At 45.0% G+C, this 23,528-nt stretch overlaps 1 protein-coding gene across 2 annotated transcripts in view; it reads left to right on the top strand.

Moving 5' to 3' along the window:
* OBSCN (obscurin, cytoskeletal calmodulin and titin-interacting RhoGEF) overlaps nt 1–23,528 on the top strand; it is a 152,422-nt gene that overhangs the window by 59,278 nt on the left and 69,616 nt on the right. Inside the window, exons 33-47 of one of the 2 annotated variants that reach the window (XM_069959132.1) lie at nt 2,298–2,564; nt 5,063–5,335; nt 5,684–5,935; nt 6,873–7,139; nt 7,586–7,852; nt 8,448–8,714; nt 15,568–15,834; nt 17,159–17,425; nt 17,706–17,972; nt 18,071–18,337; nt 19,064–19,330; nt 19,696–19,962; nt 20,051–20,317; nt 20,720–20,986; nt 22,632–22,898. In XM_069959132.1, the coding sequence (XP_069815233.1) occupies nt 2,298–2,564; nt 5,063–5,335; nt 5,684–5,935; nt 6,873–7,139; nt 7,586–7,852; nt 8,448–8,714; nt 15,568–15,834; nt 17,159–17,425; nt 17,706–17,972; nt 18,071–18,337; nt 19,064–19,330; nt 19,696–19,962; nt 20,051–20,317; nt 20,720–20,986; nt 22,632–22,898 (3,996 nt within the window). The remainder of the gene's footprint in view (nt 1–2,297; nt 2,565–5,062; nt 5,336–5,683; nt 5,936–6,872; nt 7,140–7,585; nt 7,853–8,447; nt 8,715–15,567; nt 15,835–17,158; nt 17,426–17,705; nt 17,973–18,070; nt 18,338–19,063; nt 19,331–19,695; nt 19,963–20,050; nt 20,318–20,719; nt 20,987–22,631; nt 22,899–23,528) is intronic. The other variant, XM_069959133.1, reaches the window with a different exon arrangement.

Raw genomic sequence — 23,528 nt, forward strand, 5'->3', positions numbered from 1 at the left:
CAATGTCCCCCATATAGTTATATTGTCCCCCTGCAAAGTCCCCCCCATATAGTTATAATGTCCCACTGCATTGCTACAAAAAATAATAATAATTATACTCACCTAATACTGTCTTCATCTCTCCTGGCCCCTTCTCTCCTCTTCAGCCGGTCAGTCGCAGGAGGGATCCCCCAGCAGGTGCCGCGACGTCATCACTGCCCCTACCGGAGGATCCCTCAGAGATCATTTCCAGGTTACATCCGGGGCGGGGGGTTGGTGGTCCGTGCGGCACCGAGGAGGCAGGCTGCAGGGCAGACATCTCACACTGCTCCGGGATCTGCGGTCCGTTGCACATCTCTCCCCCCCCCCCCGGAGGGCGGTGCAACAGACCGGAGATCCCAGAGCAGTGTGAGATGTCTGCCCTGCAGCCTGCCTCCTCGGCGCCGCACGGTCCACCGACCCCCCGCCCCGGATGTAACCTGGAAATGATCACTAAGGGATCCTCCGGCAGGGGCAGTGATGACATTGCGGCACCTGCTGGGGGATCCCTCCGGCGACTGACCGGCGGCGGTAGCGTGGATGCGGGGCAAGGGCAGGGATAGGCAGCGGTGTGGAAGTGCGTCGGGGGCCGGATAAAAAGCCTCGGGGGGCCGCATGCGGCCCGCGGGCCGTAGTTTGGGGACCCCTGCTCTAAAGGCTTCTAAGGGACATTGTTCGGACTTATACAAAAGGAACCTACAAAATGATCCAGTGATGCAAGCGACTTTACTAAAAACAGCACATTTGTACTCCATTGCTTATATGTATGTGGTACACATCTGGTTATGCCATTTTTGCTTTGTGGCACCACCCTTTTAAGTGTCCCAGGAGAGGAAGTGAAAGTTGTCTTTGTGGCTTGTCTCCAATGGGGCATATAGTCAATCTATGATTGGTAACTCCAACATCAGTTATTTCTACCTCCCCCCATAAGGTTGAAAATATTGATATTTAACTCTTAGTAGTCATTGTGGTGGGGAGTGCAGAGGTCAATCAATAAGTTCTTGTCGTGTAATCTCTTCAGGTTCTCTGATGTACATATTATCAGCTTCCATCTTCAAGACTCATACGTATAAATGCCATGAAATGAGGTGGCTCTAGGTCATACGATGTATGTGCAGGTTAGGCCTCTGTCTGTGTCCTGCCACATTACTCCATTTCCCATGACAGCCAAATTAGAGGCAGGCACCACAGTGGTACTGTTTACTCCAACAGGTAATTGTGAATGCTTTAGAAGCCAAGAAAGTTCTAGAAGGGCTGATGGATCTCAGGAACAGAAATGAAGATTCACTTTTTGTGGAGTGTATCCTTGTGCAGAGTCAACAGGATGGTGGAGAAGCAGATCTTCACCACTAATGGAGGCAATGGACTGTAGTTTTTCCATCCGGGCTACTGGATCCTGGTTCCTTTGACTGATGTAGGAAATTACCCACAGACTCAGAATCCAAGAAATCTTGAGTAATGAATCAGGTCCCAAAAATGACAAAGGTGATGATTGATAAAGTGACTGAATAAGAGAAGTTTTAACCTAGGCCCCTTGGTCCAGGATCCTGCCAGGAATGGCTCTCATCCCTGCACTATAAACAGTTATTATCCTTCTTCAACAAGAATATCAAGTCATCCATAGCCTGAATAAACTAAAACTGGAACTATCTGAATAGATATGGATCCCTGGGGTTGGGGAAAGATTGAAGAGCAGTGTCCATGGGATTCCCAGGTCTTCACCCTTTGACCCTGGTACAAGAATCTGGGCTTTTCTTCAGAAATCCCTAGGTTGCTAACCTCTGTGTAGTCTCTATTAGCAACAGATGATAAATAGAAGATTCCAAATCATGGCATATAAGGAGAAGACAAGTAATATAGTCTGACAGGCCAAGGTCAGGGCAGGTAGAGTTCTCTCACATTGAGGTAAGCGCAGGCAGCAGAAAGACAGATGCAGTCAGGATAAAAAAAACAGGCCAAAAACTATGTGGACACACCTGTGTACCTGTTTATTCATAGGAACCTTATAGCTCCGAGAGAGGGCTGAGGGTCCTTCAGTGGCCCTGGACATTGTCTGAAGAGTAAAAGCTTAAGGATTAAGGAGGCCATTTTTGGGTGTTGCACTTATTGTATAGCCTTGTGTGTATGGATCTTATGCCCCCCTTGCTGTGTATAACCTGGGCTGAGCTGCATATTGTTGGGATTTCTGTAACTTTGTAGATACTCGGTGGTGGGATTTAGAGATCAGGAACTGATCAGTGATACAGAATACATAACCTTTCCTTTATTTATACTTGCAGAGAAACCCAACAGGTTTGTTAAGGACATTTTAGACGTAAAGGCTGAAGAGGGGGAAGTCGCTGTCTTTACCTGTGAGACTGAGAGAAGCCCCCTCACTGTGAAGTGGAGGAAGAGCATCTCCGAGCTAAAACCGTCCAAGAAGCATGAACTCAGCCAGAAGGGGAATGTCCTGAGCCTGAGCATCAATGACCTGGAGAAGAGCGATAGTGACACTTACATATGTGATATCGGAGACGCCCAGACCAAGGCCTCCCTCACTGTCACAGGTAAAAGTGGTACTGCTGATACCATACTGATACACTTCCCATGCCTTACTGATATACTGCCCATACCTTACTGATACACAACAATTTCCTACTAATACACTGCCTAACCTTACTGATATACTGCCCATACTTTACTGATACACAACCATTTCCCCACTAATACAATGGCTAACCTTACTGATACACTGCCATTACCCTACACAGTCTGTTCACTACTGATACACTGCCTATTCCGTACTGATACACTACTCTTACCTTACTGTCACCCTGCCTATACCTTACTGATTCAAAGCTAATACTCTACAGAAATAATGACACAAGTTTTCATATTAATAGACAAGGAGATCAGCTATCAATGGATTATTGTGTCTGATGTGGCAACTCGTGGCCGTTGTCCGCAACATGGATAATACAGAATGAATTAAGGATGCATTTCAAATATTCAAGGGCGTTTTTCTAACATTTATATGTGATAAATGTTACTGTCTTCTCCTAGGGAAGGACAGGGGGCACAGCACATGTGCCGATCACCTGGACCTTCCCAAAGGTGGGATATTCAGTTAATGGCCCATTTATTACAGCACCTGTCTAGTAGCGTTGGAACTCCTTTAACCCTAAGAACTGCAGCATTTTTTTGGGACATAGATCCCACTAGGAGGTGAAATTGTTCTGCGGGAATAACGGCCCATGCACACAGGATCGCTTCTCATAGTTCCCACCACACATTAGAGGGTGGTCTCAAAATGCTCTGAACTGCATGTTATACCTTGCCACAAAGATGTCTGTAGGATTAAAATATGGGGACTATGAAAACCGAATAAGCAAGGAAAACTTCCTCTCATGTTCCTGGAGCTAATCCATGACTATACAATCCATGTGGATGGTGCATTGTCTTGCTGACAGTCTCCTTGAGGGAAACTTCTGCCATGGAGGGATGAACTTGTTCACCACAATACTTAGATAAACTCGTCTATCTATTAGAGGTTCCAGGATGCATCAAGAAAACATTCACCCCACCATTATGACTCCTTCACCAGCCAGAACTGTTTTCACCTTAGAGGAAGTGCTGATTGATTTATTCTTCTTTGCCAAATTATGAACCTACCATTACTATGGTGTCACAGATATCTGGATCTATCTCACCAGGTGATGTCTTTGAACAGAGTTCTAGATCCATCTAATTGGCCATGTTTCTCCACAGAGATCTAGATCCACCTGATTGGCCATGTTACTCTACAGAGATCTGGATCTATCTGAACGACCATGTTCCTACACAGAGATCTGGATCCATCTGAGTGGCCATGTTACTCCACAGAGATCTGGATCCATCTGGCCAGGCCATGTTACTCCACAGAGATCTGGATCCATCTGGCCAGGCCTTGTTACTCCACAGAGATCTGGATCCATCTGACCAACCATATTTATCCAAACAGATCTGGATCCATCTGATTGGCTTTGTTACGCCACAGAGATCTGGATCCATCTGACCAGGCCATGTTACTTCACTGAGATCTCGATCCATCTGATCCACCATGTTTCTCTAGTGTTGATACAACAGGTGAAGTCTCACCTTTGTAGACACAATGGTGCTGGAGCTGGTCATCTGTGGTTATAGTTCATCTGTGTTTAGGAGCAGCGAGTTCAGGGTTCTAACACATTAGTCAGACACCAGCATTGTACTTGGTTGCCTGTCTGTGCTCCACCTGTTCATCAGAACAATTCTTGACATTCTCCACTTTCCCTTGTAGCCGCTTGTAGTTGTTTCTGTCCACACCATTCTCCATATACTCTCCACTCTATTCTCCATATACTCTCTACACTATAACGTGGGAAGACCTCGCAAAGCCGGCAGTGACATCCTGGCCTAGGCTAGTCTAGCCTAGATGACCAGGCCTTACTCAAAGTTGCTCCCATCACTGGATTTTTCCATCTAATGTGGACTCACTCTAAAACTGATCCTCAAAAAACTGATTACTGGATTTTATGCTGCTCTACAGGGGACATGAGTCTCATTTCCATACAAAGAAGATCCAGAACTGACAGAGCAGTGGGCTGTAATAAAGGGGCCATTCAGCGTCCATTGTATAGACAAATGGCTCCTCTCTCTGAGGCCACAAAAGTTGGTGGCAAGTGATAATGCAGAGCGCTCCATGATGCCCTCCTGCCATCTCTTCAACTATATGTTCTCTTGGTATTAGAACTGAGTTGCAGATTTTCTGTAGATGATGCCAATAATGATGTAGATAGGTATCACCAAATATACAACGTTCACCCTTGTTGCCTCCACTGCAGAGTGACTGCATGATCATCTGTGCTAGCGTGTCAATGTCTATAGAGCTCTGCTTATTGTTGTCAGTATGTTGACGTCCTATGGAAGCTACGTATTTGATCCAACACAGACCATGCAAGAATTGAAAGCCCCAAAGAACTGAAAAGGCACCAGTCACTCTCTTCATCTCTCCAAGGCTCAGTTTCTCAACTCTCTATGTTCATTTTAGGCCATAAAATTCTTATAGTAGAAGACCTGGAAGATGCCGAAGTTTTTGAAGGGGAATCGGTCACGTTTAAGTGTAGGATCTCTCCAGCACATTACCACAAAGTACAATGGTTCCTGGATAAAACCCCGCTGCATATCAATGACGTAAATGAGATTCAAGCCCTTGTGGGGGGCTATCACACACTGTCTCTCAAGCAGTTGGGTGTGAAGGACTCTGGGATGGTCACATTCGAAGCTGGGAACCAGAAAACATCTGTAAAACTTTTAGTAAAAGGTAATGATGTACAAATAGGGATCTTCACAAATCATTCACTAAGTCGTAGAAAAGAACTGCAAAAAATAGAAACAATGTTATCCATTGTGAAAGTCTAAAAATTAAATAAACCAAAATGTATTTTTATTATAGTGAAAATTCTAGGAAGGGACCCAGATCCAACAGAAGGAGAGTGACATTATTAGCAATTAATCTATAATTTTATGCATCTTTTATTTAGACAACATCATTTAGTATATAATATTTATAAATCCGTGCACAGACAAATATTTTAAAGTAGATATGTAGAACTGATCTTTAAGAAAGCATCGAGCCGTGCTCTATATCTGTCATCTTATGTTCTTGTAGAAAGGCCTTCAGACACCACTTTGGAGGTATCTATGGGGGACAGCGCCACACTTCACTGTAAAACCTCAAAACCCAGCGAGATAGTCACCTGGTACAAAGATGGGAAGGTCCTTAGAAGCTCCTCCAAGTATCACATATCTAGATCTGGATGTGACCATAAACTAGTCATACGTGATGCAACTGACCAAGACCATGGCACATATGTGTGTGAATATGGGACAGGGACAGCTAGAACGGTGCTTGAAGTAAAGGGTAAGGCCAACCCTGGAGAATGGTTTTTATTCAATCCTCCACTAACCTCAAGCCCTGTGGGAACTCAGCAGATATTTGCAACGCAGTGAGACAAGATAGGGTTAATGGAAACTATAATTCACCTTAAGAAGCTAAGGTTGGGTACAGGAGACCCAGCTGGTGCTTCCAACCTGACGTCTGGAGCTGTAGGGACATCCTGAATAATAAGAGAAGATCCGCCTTCACCACTCAGAGGAACACCTCCACCAAATCTACAAAAACCTCTGAAAATATTCCTGGAAATCTTAGACGATAGAGCACATAATTTTCTGCTTCCGTGTTGCATTCTCTGTTAAGTTCTTACACAATTCTTCTATAACGTCTATACATTGTGGCATTTTGATTCCTGGAACATGAAGATCCCGATCATTTACTAATCACAGATCTGAAATAACCATCATGTAATAACATCCTCAACAACTCATCTGCCGTCCATATCCATGACACAAGGCTTCCTGTTTCCGTATGTCTGCATGAAAGGTTCTGTACTGTATGGCACTTAGATTTGGAGACAATATGGCAGGAGGGTGTAATAATGACGAGGGGGGTTAATAATAACTTGTAGGCTGCCAGCCATGACCACCAACTGACATAGAAATGGTGAAAACATCTTAGATATTTGTAAAAAAAAATTGTTGAGTGTTTGGTCTATGTGTATGGGTAGCTTTAGTTGCTGTGATGAGCTGTCATTGTTGTGTTGTTGATGTTGTCACCAATAAAGTGTAATAAGCAAGTTAGACAATGTATGTAATGTATATGATGATGTCATCAGTATCTCCTGTCTGGGAGTATAGGTTCCATGCACAATTATGTCTGTAGCCCTCAGAACTGCTTTTAGGATCCATGAAGCCAGAACTATGAGCTTTATGTAACAACATGGGTATCTTTGATCTTCCAGCTGTCCAGGCTTTCTTCAAACGTGAGGTGCAAAGCACAGAGGCCGAGGAAGGTGCAACGGCAACACTTACTTGTGAAGTCTCCAATGAAAAAGCTACGGTGCAGTGGAAAAAGGATGGGGAACTCCTGAGATCAAGCAATAAGTATGAGATGAAGATGAAAGATCGTCGGGTGGAGTTACTGGTTCACAATCTGGTAAAAGAAGACTCTGGAATGTATACCTGTGAGACCGGGGAACTGACTTCTTCTGCAACATTGACCGTCAAGGGTAAATTCACAACACATCATCTAGACTTCCTAATGCCTTTGTACATGTGTCCTGTGCGCCAGACCTAACACTAACCCTAAAATAAAAAGATGAAGCAACATCTTAAAGACATATGGCTCCATTGTTACAGACTACAAATGATATGTAGTCTAATCCCACAGTTTTGGGTTTCTAACATTACCTTCTCCTATAACTAACGTATCGGAAGTAGAAAAGGGTCACGTGCCAGCATGGTCAGATTGCACAGGGTTTGTTTGTAGTCTGTAACCATGAAAATACATTTGGAGATTTCTAACCAAGACTGTTTGCAAAGTTACTTCATTTTTACTTTAGACATTAGAGCAATGAGAAGATGGTGGCGAAGACGGTTGTTCTTCTCCAAGCCATTATTGCTATAAACCTTCACTTAATCATCTCGGACTGAAATGCCTTTATTCTGTTCTCAGTCGTCCAAGTCTTGTTTAAAAAAGGTCTACGGAATGAGAAAGCCAAGGAGGGCGGCACAGTGAAGCTACACTGCGAGCTCAGCAAGCCTGGGGTCCCCGTGAAGTGGACGAAAGACGAAGAAGTAATAGAGAGCAGTGACAAGTATGACATCAAGCAAAAAGGTGCCGTGGTGGAACTTGTCATTCTTAATGCAAAACCAGAAGATTCTGGTGACTACACATGTGACACCGGAGACCAGAAGAGCACATCACATGTGACCATAACTGGTAAGTAATTACTTTAACACTCTCCTAACCTTTCTAGACCCCTCTGTCTCCTTGAAACTCAACTTCTCTCCTGTTTCTTCTCTCCTTCTCCAGACCATCTTTTCTCATCCTGATTCCTTTGTCTCCCCTCTAAACTCTTTTGTCCACCTTCAGCTTCCCTAGACTCCTTTGTCTTTCCTCCAGACTTCTTTGTTGTTCCCCCCCCCCCCCCCCCAGACACCTTTGTTGTCCCCCCAGACTCTTTTGGACCTCTCTTCTGTTTAGACTTCTACGCTCCTTCCAGACTCCTCTACGTTTCTAGACCTCTCTGTCCCTCTCCATACCACTCTTTCCCTCTCAGACCCATCTGTTCTTCTGCAGATTCCACTGTCCACCTCCAGACCCTTCTGTCTACTCTAAATTTCACTATTCCCTTTGTAACCATTTAATGGGACATTTCAAGACTCTTGTGATTTTACATGAGGAAACAACTCATTTATCCTCCCAGCCATCACAGTGCAACTGGCATAGGATGCACAACTAAGGGCAGGTCCTGTAACCTTCATCTCATCTTTTGACTTTGATATGAGATCTAAAATTCTTTTTAATTTTATAGCTCTTCCAGTTCGTTTTAAACAAGATCTGAAGGATTGTGAAGTGCAAGAAGGCTCCTCTGTCACTCTGTCCTGTGAAATTACTAAGGCCGATGCTCATGTTATATGGAAGAAAGGCGTAACTGTCCTTCAAGCCAATAACAAGTATGAATTCAGGCAGAAGGGAACTGTAACAGAGCTGGTCATCAATAATGTGAAACCTGAGGATTCTGGGACATACACCTGTGATACCGGAGACCAACAGACCGCTGCCAGGGTCAAAGTGCAAGGTTATTGCCAAAGTTCTTAAGATATATCTTTTCATTGTTGTGGTGTCCTGTCCTGATAGTGGTGATGTGACTAACTAAGGGCCCTATTCCACCGGACGATTATCGTTCAGATTATCGTTAAATCGTTTGAATCTAAACGATAATCAATCGGTTGAAATGCAGTTAACGATTAACTACCGAACAAGAAATCGTTGATCGCTTTATAAGACCTGGACCTATTTTTATCGTTGCTCGTTCGCAAAACGTTTGCAAATCGTTCGCATTGAATAAGACATCGTTCGGTCGTTCGCAATAGATACTAACGCAATAGCGAATAAATAGCGAAGAAAAAACGATCGCAATTACGATCATAAGTAACGATTATCGGGGGGGCGTGGCTTAGCTATGGCGGCGTGAGGACGCTTCTGTGAGGAGCTCCGTCCGCAGCGGCACATAACGGAGGACAGAACAGACCCCACCTGCTTCTCTGTAATGCCCGGAGGACGTAAACGTACCCCAGCCAAGCCCGTGCACCGTCCGACCCGCTCTGCTTCACTCCGGCACAGCCTGGAGCGATTCTTGTGTGCCCCTGGTTCCGGCGCGAGCGGAGGGCCGCAGCCTGTCATGGCGCCGACACAGCAAGGCGCTGAACGCCGGACGGCATCCTCCTCTCTTTCCCTGCAGGACAGACCGGAGAACCCGGCAGTAGCAGAGTGGGGCTCCCGTGATCCATCCCCCTCACCCTCACACTCCTCTTCGGCCTCCGGATTTCCACCTGATCCAGTCCCTGAGGCACAGGTAGGCTCCCTGCAGGGAGAACTACACATGCTAAGAGAACTGATCCAGGCATTGCCCTCCAAACAAGACCTGCATAGGGTTGTAGAAAGAATTGAAACAGCCCAACAACAGGCAATTGAGGGGGTGAGGGGAGAAATAGTGCTCCTGGACTCTAGAACCAGTGTTAATGAAGCAGCGGTCACCACACTGGAGGCTAGGGTTCAAGCATTGGAGCAAGAGGCGGGGATGCACCGCCGCCATTTGCAATCTATGGCATTACATCTAGATGACCAGGAAAATAGGGGCAGAAGAAATAACATTCGTGTTAAAGGTCTGCCGGAAGTTTCTAATGCTGACAATCTCCTTCACCGGGTCACATTGCTCTTTAACCAACTGACTAATAGGCCTGCTGATGCCACATTTAAGATTGACAGGATCCACAGAGTGTCCAGAATGTTCCAGGGGTCTATTGCAGTTCCTAGAGATGTGCTGTGCCGTTTGCATTACTACACTGACAAAGAACTGATTCTAAGAGCGGCGAGAGAAAACAACCAACTCAGCTTTGAAGAGTCTAATATCCAAGTATACCCAGACGTATCGGCTCGCACTCTGTATATGCGGCGGCTGATTCAACCTCTGCTGGCCCAGATCAGGGAAGTTGGGGCCACGTACCGATGGGGTCATCCTTTCCATGTAGTGGTTAGGAAAGACTCGGCCTCATTTATGCTGCGCCATCCGGATGATCTACCTGCGCTATTTCTTTTTCTCAATATACCTGAGATTCCTATTCCTGACTGGCTTTCTCTGGGTCGCCTAGACCAACCTGCCAATGCACCGAGACGTAGGAGGCCGCCCCGCAGAATTGCCGATGAGGGTCCGAATCCGCCAACACAGGAAGATTTCACTGGGGACCTTTCGCTCCCGATGCCACAGGAAGCCTGATTATGCCTCTCTACCAGAAGTTGCCACAGGGAGAGACTAACCTAGCCGGTCCCAAAGGGGTGTCACCATCCTATATGTACATGCTCTGCTATACACACCCTAAGGCGTATGCCAATTTTTGGTGCAATTAGTTAGTTCTAACCCCTTTGATCACAGTATAGTTGAACTTTGTACCCATTAGCCCTGTCCTCTCATTCTTAGAACGGTTTAAGCCTTATTGGGTACGACTCACTTCTATTGTATTCCGGCTTTCCCTATTACCTCCTGCTTACACAGTTCTGAACTTACGGTTAATCCCTGTGGGCTTTCTGTTGCCTTGCTATAATTTCCTGTCTACTTACCCTCCTCCCTCTATAGTAATAATGGGGTCTGTTTACAGTTGTTCGTTCTTATATAATGTTGTTAGAGTTATGTGTCGTTGTGGGGAGACTCTCTCTCCCATGGTTTTCTACTTCTCCATTTTCTGAACAGTAGGCTTATTCGTCCTACCAGCACTTTGGTGCAATTGTTTGCTTTCCTACTTCTCTCTCGTTTGTCTTGGTCTGTTACCCCTGTCTGGTATACCTGGTCCTCTCCATCGGCCTTTCCCTACCTTGTGTCTGTTTTGCTCTTGTGTCTCCCCTCGTCCCCTCCCTTTGCTCCTTCCCCGTCTTCCCTTCCTTTGGGGGTGTGTGTCTAGCAGGCAGACCTGACGATGGCATCCTCTGTCCAACGGGATTTTACTTTAGGAACTCTGAATGTGAAAGGTCTCCACGACCCAGGTAAGAGGTCTATCTTGCTTAATTTTCTAAAAGCGCAACATGTCCAGGTAGCGTTCCTCCAGGAGACCCATATAACTGCCAATGCTCTGTTTAAGCTATCTAATAGATGGTTTCCCTCTGCCTATCATAGCTTCACGGATGACTCCAAAGCGAGAGGTGTGAGTATCTTGTTATCTCGCTCGCTCCCGTGGGAATATGTGGACTCTCGCAGTGATGGGGAGGGCAGGCTTTTAATGGTAAAAGGTAAGATCGCTTCCATCTTGTATACCCTGGTAGTAGCCTATTTGCCAAATTCAGGACAAGATAAGACCCTCAAACGGTACTTGGAACTGGTAGAGGACTATGCGGAGGGGATAGTGGTGGTAGGGGGTGACCTTAATGTAGCCATAGACCCGAAGGTGGACACTTCCACGGGTTGCTCATACTTGCCGAAAACAACCACGCGAAGGTTCACAAACACTCTACATGAATATCAGCTTATTGATACATGGCGCATTCTTCATCCTAGAGATAGGGACTTCTCATTCTACTCCCCGGTTAGGGACATGTATTCAAGATTGGACTATATTTTGCTCAAACATAGAGACCTGCACCTCCTTACTGAGGCCAGGATTGGCTCGATCACCTTCTCCGACCACGCCTTAGTCACAATTAAGCTCACGCTTCCTCACCCCATACCGCGCACATGGAACTGGAGACTAAATGACTCATTGCTCTCTGATGTAGCGGTGGTAGCTGATCTAAAACGCTCTATCAGCGATTATTTTCTCACCAATGCGACGGATGATGTGTCCCCAGCTATTCTATGGGAGGCACATAAGTGTGTGGCAAGGGGGGTCTTGATAAAACAGGGCTCTAGACTTAAAAAGGAACACTCGGTCAAAACCTTGCGACTTTTAGAAAAGGTGAGAGACTTGGAAATGCAGCACAAACGAACAGCAGTAGAGGAGGATAGAATTGCATTACTGCAGGCCCGTGATCTTCTTAGAGCTCATCTTACTAAATCGGCTAAAGCTAAACTGGCCAGGTGTCGGCGGCACTTTTATGAGTATGGTAATAAGTGCGGGCGGGCCTTGGCTAGAGCACTTAGGTCACAGCAACAACAGTCATATATCCCTCTCATACAGACCACCGCGAATACGCGTGTTCACACCTCGGAGGCCATTGCAGAAGCATTCAGACAATTCTATACTAATCTATATTCTGTCGATAAAGACAACCCTGCTTCTCTTGACCCCACTTTGAAGGACAAAATACGGCTCTATGTGACACAGAGTGGCATGGCTTCCTTAAGTGCTGAGGATGCTGAGGCGTTGGAGGCCCCCATCACAGACATAGAGCTCGCGGCTGCGATCAAATCTACACAATCAGGCAAGTCCCCGGGGCCTGATGGATTTGGGTTGACTTACTATAAAACTTTTCTAGACATACTTGGTCCACATTTTCTGGCAGCCTTTAATTCCATATCCCAGGGGACATCCCTGCCGCCTGATGCTACTCGCGCACACATTGCGGTTGTGCCCAAGCCGGGAAAGGACAAGACCCAGTGCTCCGACTACAGACCTATCTCTCTACTAAACGTAGATTTGAAGCTTTTCTCTAAGATCCTGGCTTCCCGCTTGGTAGTTCTCATGGATCCCATCATACATACAGATCAGGCAGGTTTCCTGCCGGGCCGGGAGGCCCGGGATAACACCATGAAGGCAGTCAACCTGATCCACAAGGCAAACCTATTGGGGTCCCCCTTAATGTTACTGTCAACTGATGCCGAAAAGGCGTTTGATCGGGTTGGCTGGTCCTTCATGGTGGAGACTCTGAAGTTTTTGGGCATTGGGTCGTCCTTCCTCGCTTGGGTCTCGGCGCTGTACGCTGCCCCTAGCGCGAGAGTGAAGGCAAATGGCACTCTATCAGACAGCTTCAGCATTCACAATGGCACGCGGCAGGGATGCCCTCTCTCCCCTCTCATATTCATTTTGACTCTAGAGCCATTCCTGTGCCACGTAAGGGCCAATCCTAATATTGAGGGGATCAAACTCCAGGGAACCCAGTACAAAATAGCGGCATTTGCCGATGATCTACTGTTCTTTATATCTAACCCCCGGATAGCATTACCCAATTTGATGGCAGAATTTGCCAAGTATAGCAGGCTGTCTAACTTCAAGATAAATTTCGCGAAATCTGAAGCTTTGAGTGTCTCTCTGGCATCCGAGGTGGTGGCACAGCTTCGACCCTCCTTTGGTTTTACCTGGGCCCCCCATTCTATCAAATACTTGGGCATATATTTAGCCCGAGATTTGAGCACTTTATACCAGCGGAACTATGTCCCTTTACTGAATAACATCAAAGCAGATTGTGATCGCTGGGTGAAAGGATTGCATACCTGGTTTGGACGTTGTGCCATATACAAAATGAATATCCTGCCCAGACTTCTTTTTCTATTCCAATGTCTCCCGATACGAGTCCCAGTGGCCTTTTTCCGATCCTTGGTAACAGCACAAACGCGTTTCATATGGGGAGAAAAGCCAGCCCGGATCAGAAAGGCGTATCTCACAAAACCAAAGGACATGGGGGGAGTGGGTCTACCGGATCCCAAAAAATATTATCTTGCCGCACAGCTTACACACATTGTAGATTGGTGTAGGAATGGTAGACGGAAACCGTGGGTTTCTATCGAACAATCGTACACGGGGATACCACTAAATGGAATTGCTTGGCTTCCCAATGCCCTCCTTACGGACCTCAAATACCACCCAACCATTGGCCCTACACTTCAGGCGTGCTCGGACAAGGTGATCAGACAACATTTTATTCCTCTCACTTCCAGAATGACTCCGGTCTTAGGACATCCAGATTTCACCCCTAGTGTGACAGATAGGGTGTTCCGTACATGGGTGGGGTCTGGCGTGTTTAGGGCAGACTCTTTCTTACAAGACAATACTTGGATGTCCGCGGCGATGTTAGGGGACATGACTGAACCGGTCCCGCTGGGCCCATGGCGCAGTGCACAACTCCGCCATTACCTGACTTCGTTACCATCTCCTGCCTCATTCGCCGTGACGCGTACCCCCTTTGAGACATTATGTGATGCTGAAGAACCACTACGACACGCACTATCCCTGACTTATAGGCTACTAACCACTACCCCCGAGGACCCCCCTCCCTCGTTCCTGCTACAATGGGAATCCGACTTGGGACTAACGTTAACTGACAATCAGAGACAACAAATTTTCCTCCTGACGCATAGGACATCTATCAGTTCCAAGTTCCAGGAAGCAGGATATAAACTGCTGACGAGGTGGTACAGAGTGCCCTCCAAGTTACACAGAATTATACCACAGGTCGACCCAACTTGCTGGAGGTGTTTGTCTGGGGAGGGGACCTTCATGCACGTGTTTTGGGATTGTCCTAGGCTACATCATTTCTGGTCTGAGGTGACAAGGGTAACTAACTTAGTTACGCAGACCACTGCGAGACTCGGCCCTGCCCTGTTCCTCCTCCACCACTGCGAGATCCCACATGAGAAATACAGGCGTTCACTTTTGAGTTTCCTGGTGATGGCTGCCAGGGCATGCATACCGCTGTGCTGGAAACACACTTCACCCCCTCCTTTATCGATGTGGGTCACCAAAGTGAACGATTTAATGTATATGGAAGACTTGACATCGGAGTTACACTCCAGAAATAAAGGGTTCCACACTACCTGGCTACCGTGGATACAATTCCAAGAGTCCGATGGGTACAGAGATTTGCTGAGATCCCCAGACCCAATTACTATGTAGACCAGGCCTTAGCTTTACCGACCGGGTCGAAGATATTTTGGTGGATCCTTACTGGGTCTTAGTGGACGCACACTCCCAACCCGCTCCTTCCCGCCCATTCTTTTTGTGTGTTCCCTCCCCATTTCCCCCCCCTTTTTTCCTCATGTACCAGGTATTGGTCTGCTTCTCTTTGTCTTTTGGTGTCTGTTTCTTTCTCTCTTCTTTTTGTTCTTTATCTATATTGAAAGATGTGAAAATGGTCCGAGTGGTGTGGGCGGACTTGCCCACCTCTCCTTATCAGTCTGCGACTATTAAGGCTTCCAATTAATGTTTTATTGTATCTTATGTTATGTACTACAATGTCAGTTGTTTTATAATGGAGATTGTGCGGGCTGTGTCCTGCTATACACCATTCGTGGTTTTTGTGGTAATAAACATTGAATTTAAAAAAAAAAAAAAAGTAACGATTATCATTCCATGGAAATGAGTGAACGTTTTCAGGTCTTTCGCAATAGCGGTCGTTTGAGATCGTAAATCGTTAACGATTATGCAAACGATAATCGTCCGGTGGAATAGGGCCCAAAATCCTTAACCAGGAGATGACTGTTCATCTAATGCCATGCTCTCCCTCTCCAGAGCTTCCAGCCCACTTCACCCAAGAGCTGACCCAGCAGGAAGCCAGCGAAGGCTCTTCTATCACTCTATGCTGTGAGCTCAACAAGGCAGATGCCCCTGTAGAGTGGAGGAAGGACAATAGGGCCATCAAACAGAGCAAGAAGTACAAGATACGTCAAGAGGGGCTGACAGCAGAGTTGATGATACGTGACCTGTTACCAGAGGACGGTGGAGACTACACCTGCATCTGTGAGGAGCACCACACAACTGGCACAGTGAAAGTTACTGGTAATGTCCACTGTCACCCAGGAAAAATTAGCAGATTCCAGGGGCCAGAATGTTCCAGAATTCTAAATTCAGGGAATACTAGTTCCACATTCTCTGTATTAGGGAAATTTCTGTTGGCTTGTCTGGATTAATCTCTTCTCAGAAGACATTCCATCACTAGACAGGCTCTTGTAAGTTAGGTGATGACCGTTCTTATATATTGTGTGTGTTTCAACTTCTACTGAGACGCCACAGTGACATCAGGTAAGTAAACATCATCATATAGCGCAAGCATAAAATCCACTATGTGACATCATCATATAGTGCAAGCTTAAAGTCTATCACGTGACATCATCATATAGTGCGAACGTAAAATCCATCATGTGACACCATTATAAAGTGGGAGTATAAAATGTGATCTACGTGAGGTCATCAGCTCTTCAAGAAATATCTTGGACATTTTTCATTGTATTTGGGCAGAATTGTCACTGCCTGGGTCTTTAAATGTGGCTCTTTAAACAGTGGAGGCAGCAGCAGCATTACTCCGCCTCTGTACATCCTACATACCAGTAGGTAAAGGGGTGAGGGGCCCATAAAAGTTGTCCAAACCAGCTGATCCTAATGGTATTCGATGGCTATACAATGGTATAGGGTATCCTAACTCTCCCTTGATGGCAAATGGCAGGAAGAGATGAATCAGACATGTTGAATTTTAGCAGGTCCAATCCTTTGTGCCCATTTATAACAATAGGCTGCAGCTGGCGAGGTCCGGAGAGAAATGCACTGTCTGGCTGCAGCATATACTACTCCCCACCAATAGTGCATGGGGAGGAAGGAGTTGTCCTATTTCTCGCACAGTTCTCTAAGGTGTAAGGCCAGCAGGATGTACTGAATCCTGTATACACAATAATGGTTATTAACTTCATCACTGGGATCTTGTATCGTCACCTTCATGGTCTGCACAGCTTATGTAAGTGATGTGACTTCTGTGCTCCTAGTTCCAGTGTTTGTCCCTTGCACTTGTTCTATTTGTTTTTGTAGGGATGGGAATGTTCTCATACTGTCTCTGTCCCTTAACACGACATACATGTATATTCCACCCCTGGAGTCATCATCATAAATGTGGGGGATGTTACATAACTACTTATAATGTTCTGTAAATTGTTACTGACCTTTATGCAATTTATAGCGTTTGGATAATAATCTTCATCGGCCTTGTAAGGCTGTAATGGATTTCTGGGAGGTGGTGATGGTGGAGTTGTCTTGTCACTGTACAATGTGTCTTTTGCAGCTGTTTTTTGGTCTTTGTCTTCTTTCTTATAAGATTATCTTGTGCATCTTTTAGCGTCACCTCCACTTTTTAAAGAAGAGCTAAAAAATGAAAAGGTGACTGAAGGAGAACAGGCCACGCTACACTGCCAGCTCACCAAGGCTGGGGCCTCCATAGAGTGGAAAAAAGGGCAGCAGACCCTCAACGCTGGAGAAAAATACATAATGAGGCAGGAGGGGCTGAATGCCGAGCTGGTGATAAGAAATCTAGATGATAGTGACTCCGGGCATTACACCTGTGTGTGTGGAGAGCAGACGACCACAGCTATGCTAACAGTCAATGGTAAATTTTCTTCATGGTAACACACTCCAGTACAGCACCAGGCCTTGTGATGTCACTAGTTCTGCTGGCCTTAGTGTGGGTGATGGGCATGTGTTTGGGAAAATCTTAAATAATCTGGGGCCGCACAGTCTTAATGAATTCATCGAGGTGGTTTTAGTATGGTCAGCTTTGGAAATGCCAGTAGCGACATCTATCTGTCTGCACAGGGTAGTTGCTTCTTAGGACCTTGCATGGACCATGCAGTGATCAGTTTTATTTCTCTACCTTTCCTATGGATTAGCTCTTCCAATACTCTTCAGACAAAAGCTCACAGACACTGAGGCACTAGAAGGAGAGAATATCACCCTCCGCTGTGAGCTCTCCAAGCCAGTCACCTCTGTGGTGTGGAAGAAGGCACACGCTGCACTTAAATCGAGTGACAAGTACTCCATGAAGCAGGAGGGTTCAGTGGCAGAGTTGACCATTCATAATCTTGGCATACGAGATGGTGGAAGCTACAGCTGTGTATACGAAGGACAAGAGACTTCAGCAAATATAAAAGTCAATGGTAATCTTCCATCTGGCTTTGGTGGGGTGTAGTAAAACATTTTTAATGTCTTTGGGGTAAGATTTATATTTCATGTCTTGTTCCATCTGAATCCTTAGAACGGCCCATCCTCTTCACTCATGAGCTGACCAATGAAGAGGGGAAAGAGGGCGGAGCCGTTACTCTGACCTGTGAATTTACCAAGCCCCCACCTCTGGTGGAATGGAGAAGAGGCCAGAAAGTTATTAGACCAGGACAGAAATATGAAATGAGGCAGGAGGGAAACACCGCACAGCTTGTCATCAGGGACTTGGAGCTGAAGGACACGGGGGACTACGCGTGCGTGTGTGGGGACCAAGAGTCCGAGGCTGTTCTTATAGTGAATGGTAATGGCCGCCTCATCTCTTCAGTCTTATATTAACTTTTATTTCAGGCTTAAAATTCTTCATATACATCTTGGTTTTTATCTTGGTGTTCTTGGTCCTTTCTTCATTCTTCACAAAATGGCTACATCTGAATTAACTCACTTAGAAAGGACAGTATGTGCACCAAGAGTATCACTAAATTAGGGTTAAGGTATACAGATAGAATTGAGGGTTTGGGTTATGGTCGGGATTTGGGAAGGTGTTTACATTTAGGGTTGGAGGTCCTTACCTGCAGATTTACTAAGGCGTTCTGCACTGTAGTTGGGGTAACTGTGCTTAGCTATTAGGGTTAAGAGTGACTGTACTTTGCTGAAGATGTATAGATATTAGGGTTGACTGGGTGCAGTTATAAGGATTGGAGATGACTATAATTTGCTATTAGGGTTCGTGTTGACTATACTTTGCTATTAGGCTTAGGGTTGACTGCACTTTTCTATTAGGCTTAGGAGTGACTGTACTTTGCTATTAGGGTTGGAGATGTATGGATATTAGGGATTACTATGCTCTGTTGTTAGGGGTAGGAGTGACTGTACTTTGCTATTAGGGTTAGTGGTGGCTGTACTTTGCTGTTAGGGTTAGTGATGTATAGACTTTAGGGTTAGAGGTTACTGTTCATGTTAAGGTTCTACATGATAACCATAGTGAGTCACACAGATCTATTCACACATTGCGTTCCACATTCTTCAGCTCTTCCCGTTCATTTCAAACATGGCCTAAAGGATGAGAATACGACAGAGGGCGAGAGGCTGGTCCTTCACTGTGAACTCAGCAAACCTGACGTTAATGTAGAATGGAAAAAGGGACAAACTCTCATTAAAGAGTCCAAGAAATACGTCATAAGACAGGAGGGCTCCATTGCTGAGCTGGTCATCACTGACATATGTGAGGAAGATGCTGGAATCTACAAATGTATTCATGGAGATCAAGAAACCTTGGCGACTGTAAATGTAGAAGGTAAAAATAATCAACACCAAAACTAACAGCAATACACTCCAGTATAGAGGAGGTAGAGTGTTGACTAATAACTCCTGATCTTGTCGACCATTATCTCTGGAGGCTTCGTCTTTCCCTACTTCCATTTATCCATCATACTCTGCTCATGTACTACTTCATTGCTACCACACCATCAAAAATATCACGTTTAACCCTTTATGCTACAACTGATCAGATGCTTCAAAAATGCAATCACACCCTTACGCTAAAGCACAGGATATAATAATACATAAAATCTCTGTTCTTTTAGTAGATGTAGGTTCCAGTTATGAAATTTCTGTAATATTCAAATTAACGAATCTGTTATTGCTTCTACATTGTATCAGCTTTACCACCAAGATTTAAGAGAGAACTGAAGAACCAGGATTGTACAGAGGGGCACTCAGCTCTTCTGAGCTGTGAACTCACAAAGGCCAATGCCCAGCTTGAGTGGAGAAAAGGAGAAATTGTGCTCCAACCGGGCAACAAGTACAAAATGACCCAGGAAGGCTGTAATGCCGAGCTTGAGATTTCTAATGTATCTCTGCACGATGGCGGCCAGTATATGTGCATGTGTGGAGACCAAAGGACATTGGCAACGCTCACAGTGAATGGTAACTGTTAGTGCAGGGTTTCATCTCTCAATTACGCTGTCTCTACCTCGTGGTTACCCTCACTTATGTATATCTCCATGTTTGTCAGCTTTGCCGCCAGAATTTAAGGAAGAACTGAAAAATCAAGAAGCCACAGAAGGAGACACGATCACTCTACACTGCGAGCTGACCAAACCTGACGCGTCTCTGGAGTGGAGGAAAGGACACAAAATCATCAAGTCCAATGACAAATACAAAGTCATCCAGGAAGGTCTGGTGGCCCAACTGGTTGTTTATAACGTGGACCAACAAGATACCGGGAGATATATCTGTGTGTGTGGAGATAATCAGACGGCTGCCACAGTGACTATCAAGGGTACAATAGATTATAATATACATCTCGTAGTATATTTCAACAATAACCTTTTGTAACCTATCTGCGTCATATATAACAGATCATCGCTCCTTCCTCCCGTCCATCTCATATATAACAGATCATCGCTTCTTCCTCCCGTCCATCTCATATATAACAGATCATTTCTCTTCCCCCCCATCCATCTCATATATAACAGATTATCGCTTCTTCCTTCTGTCCATCTCATATATAACTGATCATCTCTTCTTCCTCCTTGCTATCCGCATCATATGTAACAAATCATCGCTTCTCCTTACCGTCTATCTCCATCATATAACAGATCATTTCTTCTTCCTTCTCCACTAACCTACAAGTCTCTTTTTTTGGCTCTTCTCTAAACCTGTCCCTGTTTTCTTTTGTCAGCTCTTCCACCACAATTTAAAGATGGATTGGTCAACAAGGAAGGTGTGGAAGGAGAATCCGTGACCTTGCACTGCACCTTGACCAAGCCAAAGGCCTCTCTGGAATGGAGGAAGGGGCAAAAGACACTGAAACCAAGCAACAAGTATAAGTTAATTCAGGATGGGCTCAGGGCTGAGCTGGTCATTCACTGCCTGGATCTGGATGATGCCGGAGAGTACACGTGTGTCTGTGGAGACCAACTAACATCAGCTTTAGTGGCCGTGAAGGGTAAATTTTCATCCGATTTTGCTCTTCTGTCTATTTTCCATCATCATCCCTGCCATAACCCCTCTGCAGAATCATCTAAGTTGTCTCTATCTCTGTTTTATTCTACCCTTTTCCTCCTCGAATGACCATCTGTAATTATGTCAATTTTGTAACGCAGATTCTCATCATATCCCTTGGCATTAGGCTTCAGTATATTTTATTTATCACTAAGTTACAATATGATTCTGTAATTTGCAGATGATATAAGCGAACATATGTATTAGATAATCTCATTACAGCCACCGTCAGGCCTTATCGATGAGAGGGTTAACTATTGTCCTCGAGGTGATGATGATATGACAATATACAAACATTATAGGGGTGGTCACTTACAGCTCTGTTCAGTTTGCAGCCAGATCTGGCTCAATATATCCTGGACAAACAGCTGATTTTTCCAGGGAAGCCTTGCCTGGCTGGTAGTCGTACATGGCAACAATATGGGCAGCTTAAGCCTATCAGAGCAAGAGATGCTCTTTGTCCTGCTTTATAGATGAAGGTCCCAGACAGGAGCCTTCTATTTATGATAATAATATACCCTAATAGCATACAGACAGAAATTCTCTTCATGAAAAAGTTTCAGCCTCTTTGAAACCATATTTTCAATGGTTATATAGCATATTTCCCTTGGGCCACGTGTGGTCCTCTGTGCACCAGTTGGTACGTTCTTGAGCCCGATTGCAGATACTTGTAAGATTAACAATAGGAGTCTTGTCTTTTCTTTCTGGCCAAAACACCACTGTTTTTCCTTGGTGACATCTCTTATGACCTTCTTAAAAGAATGCTTTACTGCAGTTTTATTGGAAATCCTTTCTTCTGCATTTATAACCCTCAATGCATCTTTCATAGTATAATGGTTGTGATTTTTATCCAGAAACTTCCATCCAAAAAGATTCTTGTCAGGCATAAGAAAACTAATGTCAGTATGAATATTGGGTTTGTTGTAGGGCAAAACAGGTCTTGGGGCCACTAGTAACATAGCTCCAGATGCAATAGATCAATTCTGACTAAAAATAGATGCATTAGCTGGGAAATCTAAAGGATATGGGGTAAATTGTCAGTAAAGTAAATCCCAATGATCGCCCAGAGAGTGAACCCCCTCAGCTTGTATGTACTTTTGTGTAATCAGAATACTATTGATTCCGTGTCAGCTCTCCCACCACGATTTAGAAAGGAATTAAAGAGCAAGGAAACTTCTGAGGGAACGTCGGTAACTTTGTGCTGTGAGGTAACCAAATCCAAAGCATCTCTAGAGTGGAGGAAAGGACGTAAAGTCCTCCAGGCAAGTGAAAAGTACAGGTTCATCCAAGAGGGTCTCACAGCTGAGCTGGTCATTGATAATGTGGAAGTGAAAGATTCCGGAGAGTATACATGTATATGTGGAGATCATCGGACAACAGCTTCTCTCACTGTCATTGGTAAAGAACATCCCCCGTAACCTTCACTCCCATTATTACAGCACTGTAACCATCACCACTAGTAATAACCACCATTGCCATAACCAGTGATTATCTACCATCACTCTTCTCACTTGCCAGTCTGCTGCACTCTTTGTGTATCTGTGGATTTCGGCCCAACATGTCTCATATGTTGTCTCCACTTCTATCAGCTCTTCCCCCACAATTTAAGGAAGAATTGAAGGACATGGAAGGTGTTGAAGGAGAATCAGTGACTTTATGCTGCATGTTGACCAAACCGAAGGCTCCACTGGAGTGGAGGAAAGAAAGGAAGACTCTCATTTCCGGAGACAAGTATAGAGTCATCCAGGAAGGCCTTACTGCTCAGCTGTTCATCAATCATCTGGATGCTGAGGATGCTGGGGAGTACACGTGTGTGTGTGGGGACCACCAGACCACCGCATCCCTGAGCGTAAAGGGTAATGGTCTTTAATATTCTGCCATCCATTAACCCATTTCATCATTTTCCATCCATCATATTTCCCATTCTGCTGATCTAACAACTTCATCTCAGTTCATGGTTTCACCTTGTTTAACCTTACCACTTTGACATGTGCCTCAGTGTGTAATAATGGTGGCCTCCTCATCTTCAGACCACATAACATCCTAACATCTACTGTCCGATGTTTAGTCTTGATGAGGTCCCAGTGGTTGTCTGCTCTTGATGTGAAGGGTCTTGTCTTGTCTCAGGTCCTGATTTTCTTCTTATTATAGCACAAACCGTCAATATATTAATATGTTACATTATGTATTAGATTCACTTGTGACTAAAGTTTGGGTGGTTCAGTGTTTTGATGCTTCCTCTCCACTTCATATTGATGCTGATGATTGTTGTGAAGCATTGACTTGATGGTATTGTTATATGTTTCGGGAATATTCATACTTATTTGTTTCTCTTCTTCTTCATCAACAGTATCTGATGTGTCTTACTGTATAGTGTATGTCCACCATCATCATCCTTTCTGTTTAAATTGGTGGCCAGAGATATAACCGGGGTGGGGGGGGGGGGTCTAGTAACATTGGTCTTCTTTAGTTACTGTTACAGTGGG

Source organism: Dendropsophus ebraccatus, chromosome 2 (genome assembly GCF_027789765.1).
Source record: "Dendropsophus ebraccatus isolate aDenEbr1 chromosome 2, aDenEbr1.pat, whole genome shotgun sequence".
In the NCBI taxonomy this organism is placed as follows: Eukaryota; Metazoa; Chordata; class Amphibia; order Anura; family Hylidae; genus Dendropsophus; species Dendropsophus ebraccatus.